The sequence below is a fragment of the Hydra vulgaris genome, chromosome 02, assembly GCF_038396675.1.
Source record: "Hydra vulgaris chromosome 02, alternate assembly HydraT2T_AEP".
Classification (NCBI taxonomy): Eukaryota; Metazoa; Cnidaria; class Hydrozoa; order Anthoathecata; family Hydridae; genus Hydra; species Hydra vulgaris.
In genome coordinates this window covers 52313536-52325783 of record NC_088921.1, presented here as the reverse complement: position 1 = coordinate 52325783, position 12248 = coordinate 52313536, and the positions used below count along the sequence as shown (strand labels likewise).

At 30.6% G+C, this 12248-nt stretch overlaps 1 protein-coding gene across 1 annotated transcript in view; it reads right to left on the bottom strand.

The window, feature by feature from the left end:
- Window positions 1–11314, bottom strand: part of LOC100202736 (DNA (cytosine-5)-methyltransferase PliMCI) — a 105231-nt gene extending 93917 nt beyond the window's left edge. The window contains exon 1 of the mRNA XM_065791342.1: window positions 11138–11314. Within this exon, the coding sequence (XP_065647414.1) occupies window positions 11138–11178 (41 nt within the window). The 5' untranslated portion in view covers window positions 11179–11314. The remainder of the gene's footprint in view (window positions 1–11137) is intronic.
- Between the last annotated feature and the right edge of the window lie 934 nt (window positions 11315–12248).

The window sequence follows — 12248 nt, the reverse complement described above, 5'->3', positions numbered from 1 at the left end:
TTTACGGTACTCAGTTTTATCTGGTACCAAATATTTGACAGTGTAATCAACTAAGTTATGCCAAGCATCTAACATATCATTTACACTCCCAGTGAAGCCAGCATAACGTAACAGCATATTATAAAAGTCATACAATTTTTTAATGTTATCGTCATCAAATGAATTATTGGTGTTATTTTGAAACCAGACACCAGTGTTTAGGATAAACATTCCATACATATCAGGAGCTGTAAATTGTGCTTCCAAACGTTCTTCTATGGATTCGGCAATTAACGCTACAATCATTGATTTCGAATTCTTAACTAAAGTTAGTGCGTTTGTAAAGTCATGAAGCTCAACATCCTGGAATGAATACTTTTCAGTGTTGTTTGTTACTTTTGCAAGGAAACGTTTGACTGTTGGTAAATCATTAAATTCTTTTTTTTCAAGCGACTAAACTATTTTTAAGTTTGTTCAATAAATCCAGATGATGCTACGGAATCAATTTCGTTGCTTTGAAAAGATTAAGATAGCAACTTTGCTGGCGATAAAACTTCTATGAATAATGCTATATAAAAAGGTATTCGTCCATGATTCCACTTCTGATGATACCCTTTAAACTTCGCTCTTTCTGCTTGAGTAAAACTAAAATCTGCAATCATGTTTTCGAGATGTTTCATATATACTCCATATTTGGCTAAGATCATCTCAAGTGCTTGAATTTTATGTACAATCCATCATGTTCCTATTTATTATTGCACAAGTATTTTATTTTATAAAAAGTTTTTATTGCTCAAAACACTGTTTTATAAAAAACTTATGTTGTATAAAAAAACGAGCATTTAATAAAGTATATTATTTTATAAAATATTTTTTATAGATAAAATTGAAAAAAAAAATCCAATATATCTGATGCTTTTTAGGGGCGAATACCTGCAATGTCAAATGAATTACCTTCTTCAAGGATAGCAACAAGCTTTCCTAGCTGTCGTAACTTTTTTAGGGAATTTTTTTTAAAAGTTATGCATTTTCAAAATGATTTATCTTTTAACGCTAACTCAAGGCAAAGTGCAACACACCAACCAACTTCTTTCTGGAGTAATACATTTACACTTGTCCTACTTCCTCTATTTACAGCTGCGCCATCAGCACCAAAACCAACCAATTTAGTTTTAAAATTTTCGATACCTTCTGATTCAAGGGATTGACTGATTTTATTGAAAACTCCTTCAGATATTCCGTATTCAAGATCAGAAATAGGAAGAAAAAAACACTCAACGCATATCTCGGTCTTTCCTATTGGAGTAGGATCGAAACTGATAATAAATATAGCTTCTTTTTCAATTACAGATACATCTGTTGATACATCAATTAAAATACTGAAGTAATTTTGTGTTTTTAATTTAATTCTGAGAATATTTGACAAACAATCCAATGTAATCAATAAAAGTTCCACAAGTTATTTTATTTCTATATGCTTGGCCAAACTCTACACCATGATTTTCTTCCAAACGTAGTATTTTAGAGTATATGCTAAGCGGAAACTCTTCTTTTGCAATAAAGTATGCTACTTCAAATTTTTTTCTTCTTAAATTTAGATATTTTGCGGGCATGGTTTTCAGGCCCGATAAGATATCAGTTTGCTGCATTTCTTTCTGCAGGCTGCTTAATTTATCATTTCGTTCGCTTACATCCATTCCTGTACTTTTTATTGCTAATTCGTAGGCTCTTTGATGTCGCGTATATCCTTTATAAATCTTCCCCATTCTGGCGTATAGCCTTTATAAATATCAATTTGTTTAGTATACTGACGACATACAGTACATTTTAATCTGTAACATAATTTCCATTATTTAATATCTCTAGCCATTCTTTTGCATTATATTTTGCAAAAGTAGCCTTTACCCATTTTTGAGCTGTTGTTAGCTGTAATTTCCTACTATTGAGTTTTTTCTTCTTTTCACCAGATGGTTTTAATTCCGATCCTGCTTGTGTTAAAAATGAAAGTGTTGTTTGTCTCTTTTTAGTCGCCTCCATTTTGAAGTGTTGATGTTTGACGATTCTCTTACAATCTAATAATATATAAAAATGTGCAAATTCGAAATTGTTAATTTGAAATTTATATAAAAGTAACTCATTCATTGCTATGACTTCGGAAATCGCGGGAAAAGGTTACAAGAAAAATAAATGAAAAAAAAAGGAGAAAATGTTCTTAGTTACATTAATTTTAAATAATGGTTAAATAAGAACTTCAATCTGTACTGATGTTGAGAAAGAAAAATGATTGCACATTTTATTTCTCATTTGTATCATTTTATATCTTTCATTCATTTTCATTTTAAATCATTTTATAAACTGCTAATGTTAATTAGTTGATAATGTTAATGCCTCTCGCTGGCAGATGCTGAACTAATATTTAATAAAATCATGACAATCGTTTTATGAAATACTATCAAAGTTATTTATGATACTTAAAACGAAACTTTATACTACAATATATATATATATATATATATATATATATATATATATATATATATATATATATATATATTTTTAAGATTTCAATAGTAGAAAAAACAGCAAACGCGCATTTGGTAACTTAAATTTTATCTAAATATTAAAGCTAACTTCTCAGTCACTCAGCGTCAACCGAACAAAGAGTCTTTAAAGTAGAGTCATCGACCGCGTGGACACACAAAGCAACTCAAACGACATTTTATTCAAAACTGCTCAGAAAGAAACTATTTTCTCACCGACCGTGTTGTCAACCCATGGAATTCTTTGACCCAAAATGCGGTGAACACAAAGAACCTCGACTATTTCAAATACGAACTTTTTTTTTTTTCAGAGTCTTAACTAATTGAAATCTAAAAAATTTATTTTCATCACAGAGGGACTTGGTGTGCCGCTTTAAGTCAATAATTTGTAAATTTTGTTGACTACGGATAAATTTAACTAAAAATAAAAAATAAAGGCATTTTTTCATTGAAATTTAAAAAATAAATAAAATGATATAAAGGAAATATAAATAAAATGTAGGAGTAAAAAAATGTTCTTAGTTAATATTATATTATTATTAAAACAATAATAAAATAAGAACTTCAATCATTTATGGAAAAGAGCAGTTATGGAATTCACCACCAGTAAAATGAAATTAGTCTTGATAAGTGAAGCAAAAAAAAATTAATAGTTTACGTCATTTATAATACTCACTAACAAAGCGATTTAAAGTAGCGTACAGACGATAATATTATATTTAAAGCTTTTTTCAAAGATTTACATTTTATGAAATTTTGGTATATGCATTTTCAAAGACATCCTGTTAATTTGTCAAACATTATATAACTCTTTTTTTTTTCAACCGGTCAACCTTGACCGGGAAGAATCCGTTTTGAGAGGTCAAAATATCAATTTCAGTCATTTCGGGCGGTAAGTGACTGTTGACCGCCCGTTATTTTCCACGCTGAATATTACATCTTAATATTGGTGCAATACTTTTCATGATATTGGTTTAATATAAAAAGTAAACATTTAGCAATTCATGGTAATTTTGTTTGAAATATTGGTCTAATATTGCAATCAATATTGCACCAATATTATAAACAAATATTACTCTAATATTGACAACAATATTGGTTCAATACAAAAATCTAATATTGGGCAAATACTGTCAGATGTTTACATTTTACAGTTGAACTTATGCAAATAAGATCATAAAATCATCAAAATATGTTAGTTATAATAAAAAGAAATATTTAATATACTAAAAATAGAAAGAGTTTTCAAATTATAGTAGTTCAATCATAAATATTAAACCTCAAAGAGACCAAAGAATTTGTTCAATTTAAATGATGAATTTATAACATGCAAAAGTAAAAAAGTATAAATGTTGCATACCATACTTTCAAATGCGTAAACATTTCAATTTTGCTCAATGATTAAGGTTACGGAAAATAGTGTTTGATAATGGCATAAAAATTTGGTACAACTAAAAAATAAAGTGAAAACTTTTATTCAACTAAGTACTTAAAGCTATTGTCAGTGAAATCAAGAAAAAACACAACATTTTTTTTATTTTTAAACATCTTCGCTTCCAACAAGGCAGCAAACAGCCACTAATTAAAGTTGGAAGTTACTGAAAGAGAAAAGATGAAGATCGTAGAGCAAGACAAAGATTGATAGACGACTTAAAGGAATGCAAATTATATAAATCAGGAAAGCATGATGAAGGAAGCAAATTCCAAAGAGCTGATGTTTGAGGAAAAAAACTAGACGAATATGCATTTTTGAAGCCCTTAGGAACAATCACAGAAAAGGGATGAGACTTAATTGAATGACAAGTAACACGAGAATGAGTTTTAGCTGATGGCACAAGAGACGCTAGCTCTTTAGAGCAGTGCCCATTATAGCATTCGTAGAAAAGAGAAAGAGAAGCAACATTACGACGATGTAATAATGGTTGGAGATTGGCTGCAACAGCAGCTCCAACTATGTTTACAATGCGTTTTTGCACCTTGTTTAAAAGAAAAAGGGCATCATTAGAAGATCTGCCCCAGGTATGGCAACAGTATTCCATACAAGGCCGGATTTGAGATTTATAGAAATAGAGAATAGAATCCGAAGTAAGAAAGTGACGAGCTCGATAAAGAGATGCAATCTTAGCAGATGCTAATTTTGCAACTGATTTGATATATGGTTTCCAAGAAAGATTGGAAGTAAGAGTTAATCCTAGAAGATGAAGAGTAGGTGACTCATCGAGTACATCACCGTTCATAAATATAGGAAGATCTAAACTATTGCGATAACGATTGGCTGAAAAAAATTGAGTATTTAAGTTCACCAGCCACTGTGAGCCCCATGCTGTAGCAGAAGTGAGACCCTTTTCAAGCTCCAAGCAATCAGAGAGTGTTGGTTACTTATCACGACAAAAATAAATGGTAGTATCATCAGCAAACAATGCCACCTTAGATGTGAGAATATCTGGAAGATCGTTAATGTAAATTAAAAAGAGTATAGGACAAAGGATAGAACCTTGAGGAGCCCCTAAAGTTACAGAATAAGAAGAAGAGTGCTGTCCATCAAGGACAACTTTTATACTACGATTGGAAAGGAAGGATTCAAAAATCTTACAGATGTTGCCAGATACACCATAAGAAGAAAGCTTATGGAGAAGACCAGCATGCCAAACTTTATCAAAAGCTTTTGAAATGTCAAGAGCGATGGCCTTAACCTCTCCACCTTTATCTAATGCCCGATAAAACCTATCTGCTATTACTGTTAGCAAATCAGCTGTAGAACGAGAAGATCGAAATCCATATTGATGGTCAGAAAGTAAGTTATTAGATTCAAGATGAGAAATTAAGTGTTTGTTATTTAAAGATTCAAAAACCTTGCTTATGATAGGAAGAAGACTAATGGGACGGTAGTTAGACGAATCAGATCGCTCTCCAGAACTTTAGAAAATAGGGATAACAGATGCCTCTTTCCAGCAGGCTGGAAAACAAGACTCTGATAAGCACTTGTTGAATAGTTTTGAGAGTATAGACGACAGCTCCGGAGAACACTTCTGCAAGACAATAACAGGTATGTTGTTCGGGCCACAAGCTGTAGAAGTCAAGGCAGGAAATCACTTTAGATACAGAAGCTGGAGTGAGATGAATGTCAAGCAATGGATCAACCTGTTTGTTGGCAATATCAGGTAGAACGCAACTAGTGGAATCAAGAGATGATATTGATGAAAAGTTTTTAGCAATAGCAATTCGGCTTTGTCTTTTGGTGAGGTGACAAAGTCTGAACCATACAAGAGAGGTGGAATTAAAGATTTGCCCTTATTATTAATACTATTAAAGATTCTCCAGAAGTCACGAGAGCCTAATTTTTGAGATAAGATACGAGATTTCATGACCTGAGAATAGCGGGCTTTGGCGTTAGACAAAACCTTTTCACAATGGTTTTTAGCAGTAATAAACAGACTTCTGTTTCATGGAGAATTGTTTTGTTGATAAATATGGAAGTAACTGATTCCATTGGCAATCACAGCAGCACAGTTCGAGGAAAACCATGGAGGAGAGTGAGGCTTGACCTGGATTTGTCGAAAGGGAACAAAAGATTTCATGCCAGCCTGAATCCACGAAGTTATGTAAGATGCGCATTTGTCGACAGGAAGACAAAAGATTTCTACTCCAGGGCCATCACAACGAAAATCACGGAAAGAATCCCAGTCAGCTTTACTGTAGTTGTAAGAGGTTCGATAATAAGGGGATTCAGATGATGAAGAAGAATGAGATATTAGTTTTAGAGAGATCAAACTGTGATTAGAAGCACCTAAGGGTGAGTGTGGAGAAACTGAGCACTGACTAGGATCAGAAACAAGACATAAGTCGAGTAGAGAAGGTAAATGATTCGGGTTGTCAGGAAAGTGAGTTGAAAAGTTGACTATTTGAGTTAGGGATTTAGAAAGGCAAAATTTGTGGGCTTTAATGCCTGCAGAATCACTGACACTAGAGCCAAGCCATTCAGAGTGGTGAGCATTTAAGTCACCGACAACAACTATATTGGCTGATGGAAGAGGGAGGGCTTGGTTAATATGATCAGAAATAACATCAAAAAGAGTGCAGTCTTGAGATGAAGGAGAGCGATATAGAAAAAATAGAAAGGCAATAGAGTGAAGTGGTGCTAAACGAAAGCACATGAAAGAATAGTCTGTGGATTCAAACCTAGTTTTACGACAAATAAGTGAATTCTTACGAATGTAAATGTCCATGCGCAACATGGCACTGTTAATACTTTGATATTTTTCAGTTGTTGATGGAATCAGCCTTTCTGAGAGCTACCACAGAGTTCGGGAAACCTGACTAACAGCCGGCCTCAGAACCATAAAACTGAGTTTTAGAGATGTACCCTCATTAGGAGATAATAGAATAATAGGATAATAGAACAATAGAGATAATAAAATAATTAGGAGATAATAGAATAGGAGTGTGAAGTTGGTCAACAGATAGAATCTTTTTACCTTTTTTTTTTTTTTCACTACATAGCATAAAATGCCTATCAAATAAATTACCAGTGTTGTGAATGGGCAGATGTCAGTCCTTACACTATAGTAGTTTAATGCAAAATAACGAAAGTACCAAAACCAATAAAACTCAAAAAACCATCGTCATCATTATGCTCTCTAAATCTATCATTCACTGATATTCGTGGCCTTCAAAGAAACTTTTCTTCTGTTGTCTTATCTCTTGCAAAATTTACCAGACTTGCTCTTTGTGAGACTAATTTGAGTTTGGTCGTTTCATCTTGTGATCTTTGTGTTGATGGTTATCTTCCTTTTGTAAAGACTCCAATAGTCACATGTTTAGCCTAGGCATTTACATCCATAAGAATTCACCCATTTGTCAGGAAACTAGGTCCACAGACTACTCTTTTATGTCTACACAGACTACTCCTTTATGTCCTTTCATTTAGCACCACTTCACTCTATCGCCTTTCTCTTTGTTCTATACCACTCTCCTTTATTTCAAGACTGCACTCTCTTTGGTGCTATTTCTGATTAAATTGACCATATTATCTCTCTTTATCATTCACCCAATATTGTTGTTGCTAGTGACTGAGCATACTGAATAGCTTAGCTTTAGTGTCAGTGACTCTGCAGGCAAGACCCACAACTTTTGCCTTTCTCAATCTCTAACTCAAATAGTCAATTTTCCAACTTGCTTTCCAGACAACTCAAATCATTTACTTTCTCAACTTGACTTATGTCTTGTTTCTGATCTTAGTCAGTGCCTAGTTTCTCCACATTTACCCTTAGGTGCTTGAAGCTGATGGGACTTTTTCCATGATTTTCTTTGTGATGGTCCTTGGGTAGAAATCTTTTGTCTTCCTTCTGACAAATGTGCTTCTTACCTAACTGGGGCAGATCTTCGAATGATACCCTTTCTGTTTTAGACAAGGTGCAAAAACGCATTCTAAACTTATTTGGACCTGCTCTTGCAACCAACCTTTAACCATTATCATATCGTCATAATGTTGCTTCTCTTTCTCTTTTCTATAAATACTATAAAAAAAACATAAACTTTATCTTTTCTCTTCCAGTAACTTTCAACTTTAATAGTAGTGAAGATATTAAAAAAAAAAAAATAGATAAACCTAGAGTCATAGAAACACTCAAATAGTTTATTTTCAGGACCATATAATCCTCCAAAGCACAGCTTAAAAACATGTAAAAGGATAACTTTAATAACATGGTGATGGAAATCAGTATGCAATAAACTATGCCTAAACAGTTACTCAAATAAAGTGTGAGGCTTTTTATGGATTATAATATTGCTGGATGTTGTCACAAAACAAAGAGACAACACAATTAAGTGAAATATTACAGTCATGCAGGGGTCGCATTTTATAAATAAATAATAAATTATAATAATTTGATTATTTAATTTGATTATTTAAACAAACGATGTTATTCATTTGGTATGAACAACATAGTTTATCTCTACTAATGTTTTTATGATATAATATTATGGGAAACTCTTTTAAATAAAGTAACTTACATCTAATGATTGCTTAATAAATACGCACATTTAAAAGTTAAAAAAAAAGATTCTTAACAGTTCTTTGCAGTAACATAAACAATAGGAAAAATAATTAAATTGTTTCTTTAAAAAGTTTATATAATTTTTTTATTCAAAGAATTTATAATAAAAAATGTATACTTATATAAATATAAAAAATATACGATATTACGTATATATGTAGCTTTCACTCCATATATATGACCAATTTTAGAATATTTTTCACCAGTTGCCACACCAAATTGGATTGATTAAATCAGTTGAAAGTGTCCAACAAAAATTTACAAAGAAAATTAAGAACCTTAAAAACTTGTCCTATCATAATAGACTACAGTTGCTTGGTTTGGGGTCACTCAAAATTCGGGGCCTTTAAAAAAATTGTACAGAACAATCTATATTCTATACAATTGACAATAGCCACATCCAGGGTAATTTTTATAAAATAGGCAAACAATTTTGTAGCTTGGATTTAGGAAACTATGGTTTTTCTTACTGAGTTGCTGAGATGTGGAACATGACCTCGGAAGCTGTGAATGCAAACAATATTTTAATGTTTAAAAATAAAATATTTTGTTTTCGACAAATACTTATTATAAAAGGAACAAAAAATCGTCAAAATAATATATTATTTGTGGGTTATAAAAAGGCTTGTTTTCGCACCCCTTCCTGGCCAATCCTGATACATTCTTCATTTTAGTGTGCTCGATTTATAATCAGAACAATTAGTGTTTTCATCAGTATTGTTTCTGTCATTCTGTAAAGTTGTGTAGCCAAATATTTTTAACTCCGTCTTTACTAAGTCTCCTTTGGTCTTCTGCTGATTGTTCGGCTGCAGCAGATTTATTCTCTATTCAACTATTCTAACTTCCAGCACTGATAACTCTATGTTTTTTTATACCATGTACCCAATGCTACCTTCTTTTTGCAGCTATAGGAACAAAATGTCTTCCTCAATAGTAATCAATGACATTTAATTTACACGGTCTATATCAAACAGATGCTTAATAATCTGATCAGTCATAATTCCAGCATTTTGTGTCTTACAGTATGTTGTTTATGCAGAAAACAAAAAACATATAGAACTTCTTTCTTTCAAGGCAACCAAGTTCCTCTTAGTTCCCTAAATTCAGGATCTAAGAGCAAAAGTTATGTTTTACTTCCAGTTTCCATTATTCTATTCTACAAGTAAACAGGAAGACAAACAAAGCACTCAAAGCAAACAAAGGTATAAGCAAAGAAGTTTAACTTTGGAGTTAACTTGTACCTAGTCACATATGAACTATTTTGTTTATATCAACAACCAATATGGCTAATAAGAGCAGCCCATTCTGGGATCAAGAATGTTTACAAATATTAAAAAAATTAGATTTAGAAAAATTTACTACAGAATCTGTATTGCTTGATCTCAGCACAGTCAGTGAGTTATAATAATACTTTATATATATTGTCATATATTTATGTCAGACAATTTTTAAGGACCCTTTTTTGGGTTAGCAAAAAGAAAAAGGTCCTCAAAAGTGTGAAAATATTTTTCTGATTGGGCTGTATAAAAAAAATCTAATACTAATTTTTAAAACATGACAGTTATACAAATTACTTTTATCTTTTGTGTTTAGCTAAGTTAATTTAAACACAATCCAAAAATAATTTAGCCACATAGCAATAAATAATATTAAAAAAAAAAATGCAAATATACAAGAAAAGGTATAGCTAGCAATATCAAATTTCCATATAGATTAAAAAAGGATAAGAAATCTAATGGAATAGGGAACCCATTTTAACATTTAAACATAATTTCTAAGTTCTTAGCGTTTAAAAACTATGTATAGTAGTATAAAAGCGTTTAAAAACTATGTATGCCTTTCCTCTATTCAAATCAAGTATATATTTATGTTTTTTTGAGGAAATGGTGCTTAGGAATTTTGTTTAGAAATTATGTATATAATGTTTTTATTCCTTTGCATATTGTTTGTTTTGATTTGCGATGTTTTTATATTTAATTTCAGTACCATTTCACTCCAAATTTTTCATACTCAATGACAAGGTATTTTGTCAAAAAATCATTAGTTTTTCCAGCACAAAAAATGCAATAATTTTGAATCCAATTAACTTCTAAAGTTAAAAGGCTTCTCATCTTTCAAGTCTTTTTAAATTCTATACAACTATGTTAATCATATATAAATATATTGACAAAAAAAAATCCTCTGGAATGGCTAGTATAGAAGAAAAATCAAAATTAATTGAAAAAATCAACCTTTTTTTACGGTACATGTGAAAAAGTGAAGAGGTTTAAAGTATTTTATTTTGCATGAGTAATGGAAAAAGTATTTTTTATAAAAGCAAAATTAAAGTAAACAAACAAATGAAATCTAACTTAAAATTACAAAAAATAATAAATTAAACAAAAATAATAAATTGAAGTTGATAATCTTAATAATTATCAACAGGATATTATTATAATATTCTAGATAACTAAAATGTTACAGTTTCTGATTATATTTAACGTCAATTAAAAATAATTAAAAAATCTGTAAAATGTCTTTGTTTTAGTTTAAAGTAAACATTTGAAAAAAAATCATGCATACTTGTGATCCGTAGCTTCTCTTTCGTCTGTTAAAACAGGCATTATTTTTTATTTTTTTTAATTAATACTCTTATAATTTTATCTAAAATTGAAAAATATCACTTAATAAATGTAATAATACTTAATAACTGACAAAAGACGATAAATAAAATATAGTTTTACTACAAGAGTATTATTTAGTTTATCAGGTTTCCCGCGCGAACACATTTTGTATTAATACAACGACAGCCGAATATTTTTTTTTAAAATTGTATTTGTTTTATAAAATCCGTACGCCGAAAACTAAGAATTTTGAAAACTCCTCTCATCATCCTTCCTCCCCTCCTTCTCCATCCCTAATGCAATGCGTATTTTTCAACTCATTTCCTCTTTACTCTCCCCCCCCCCCTCCCAAAGAGATTGTCAGCTTTCTCCTTTTCTCTATGCATTTAAAGTATTTATTATTTATTATTATTTAACTTTTATTTCGCTGACTAAACAACATTACAATTTTTCATATAAAATAAATAACATCGTAAACATAAAAAACCTTTATAAAAAACTTTTTTAATCTATTTAATTTATAATATATATATATATACTGTTATAATCAATCAGGGACTCAAAGAAGGTAAGGATGATGTATTTATCATCACAACCTATTTATAGAGCCCCTTTAGTCACTCATTAAAATAAAAATAAAAAACACTTTAATTTTTAAAGTAAAATAAAAATTTAATAAATCAAAACTCATTTTTTTTTTTTTTTTTTTTTTTGTGTAAAAATTTGAAAAAAAAAAAAAAATTAAAACACATAAGAAGAAGAAAAAAAAAATACAAAAAAAAATAAAAAGAAAAAATACAAAAAAATCTGAAAACAAATACTGTAAACTATAATATATATGTCAGGAATTAAGGAGATGCATTTTAGTTTGTTGTTTAAACGATGAAATGCTTTTTAGGTCTTAAATATTTTTATTTTGGAAACGATTCGATATTGATGGACCACGGTTTGTAATTAGAAAACTTGACTGCTGTGATTTAATTTTAAAAATTAATATCTGAAATGTGTTAAGTTTCTCAGTATCTAGAACCATCATGCTTTTCATCACTGGGGCCGGGTTTACTAACCTA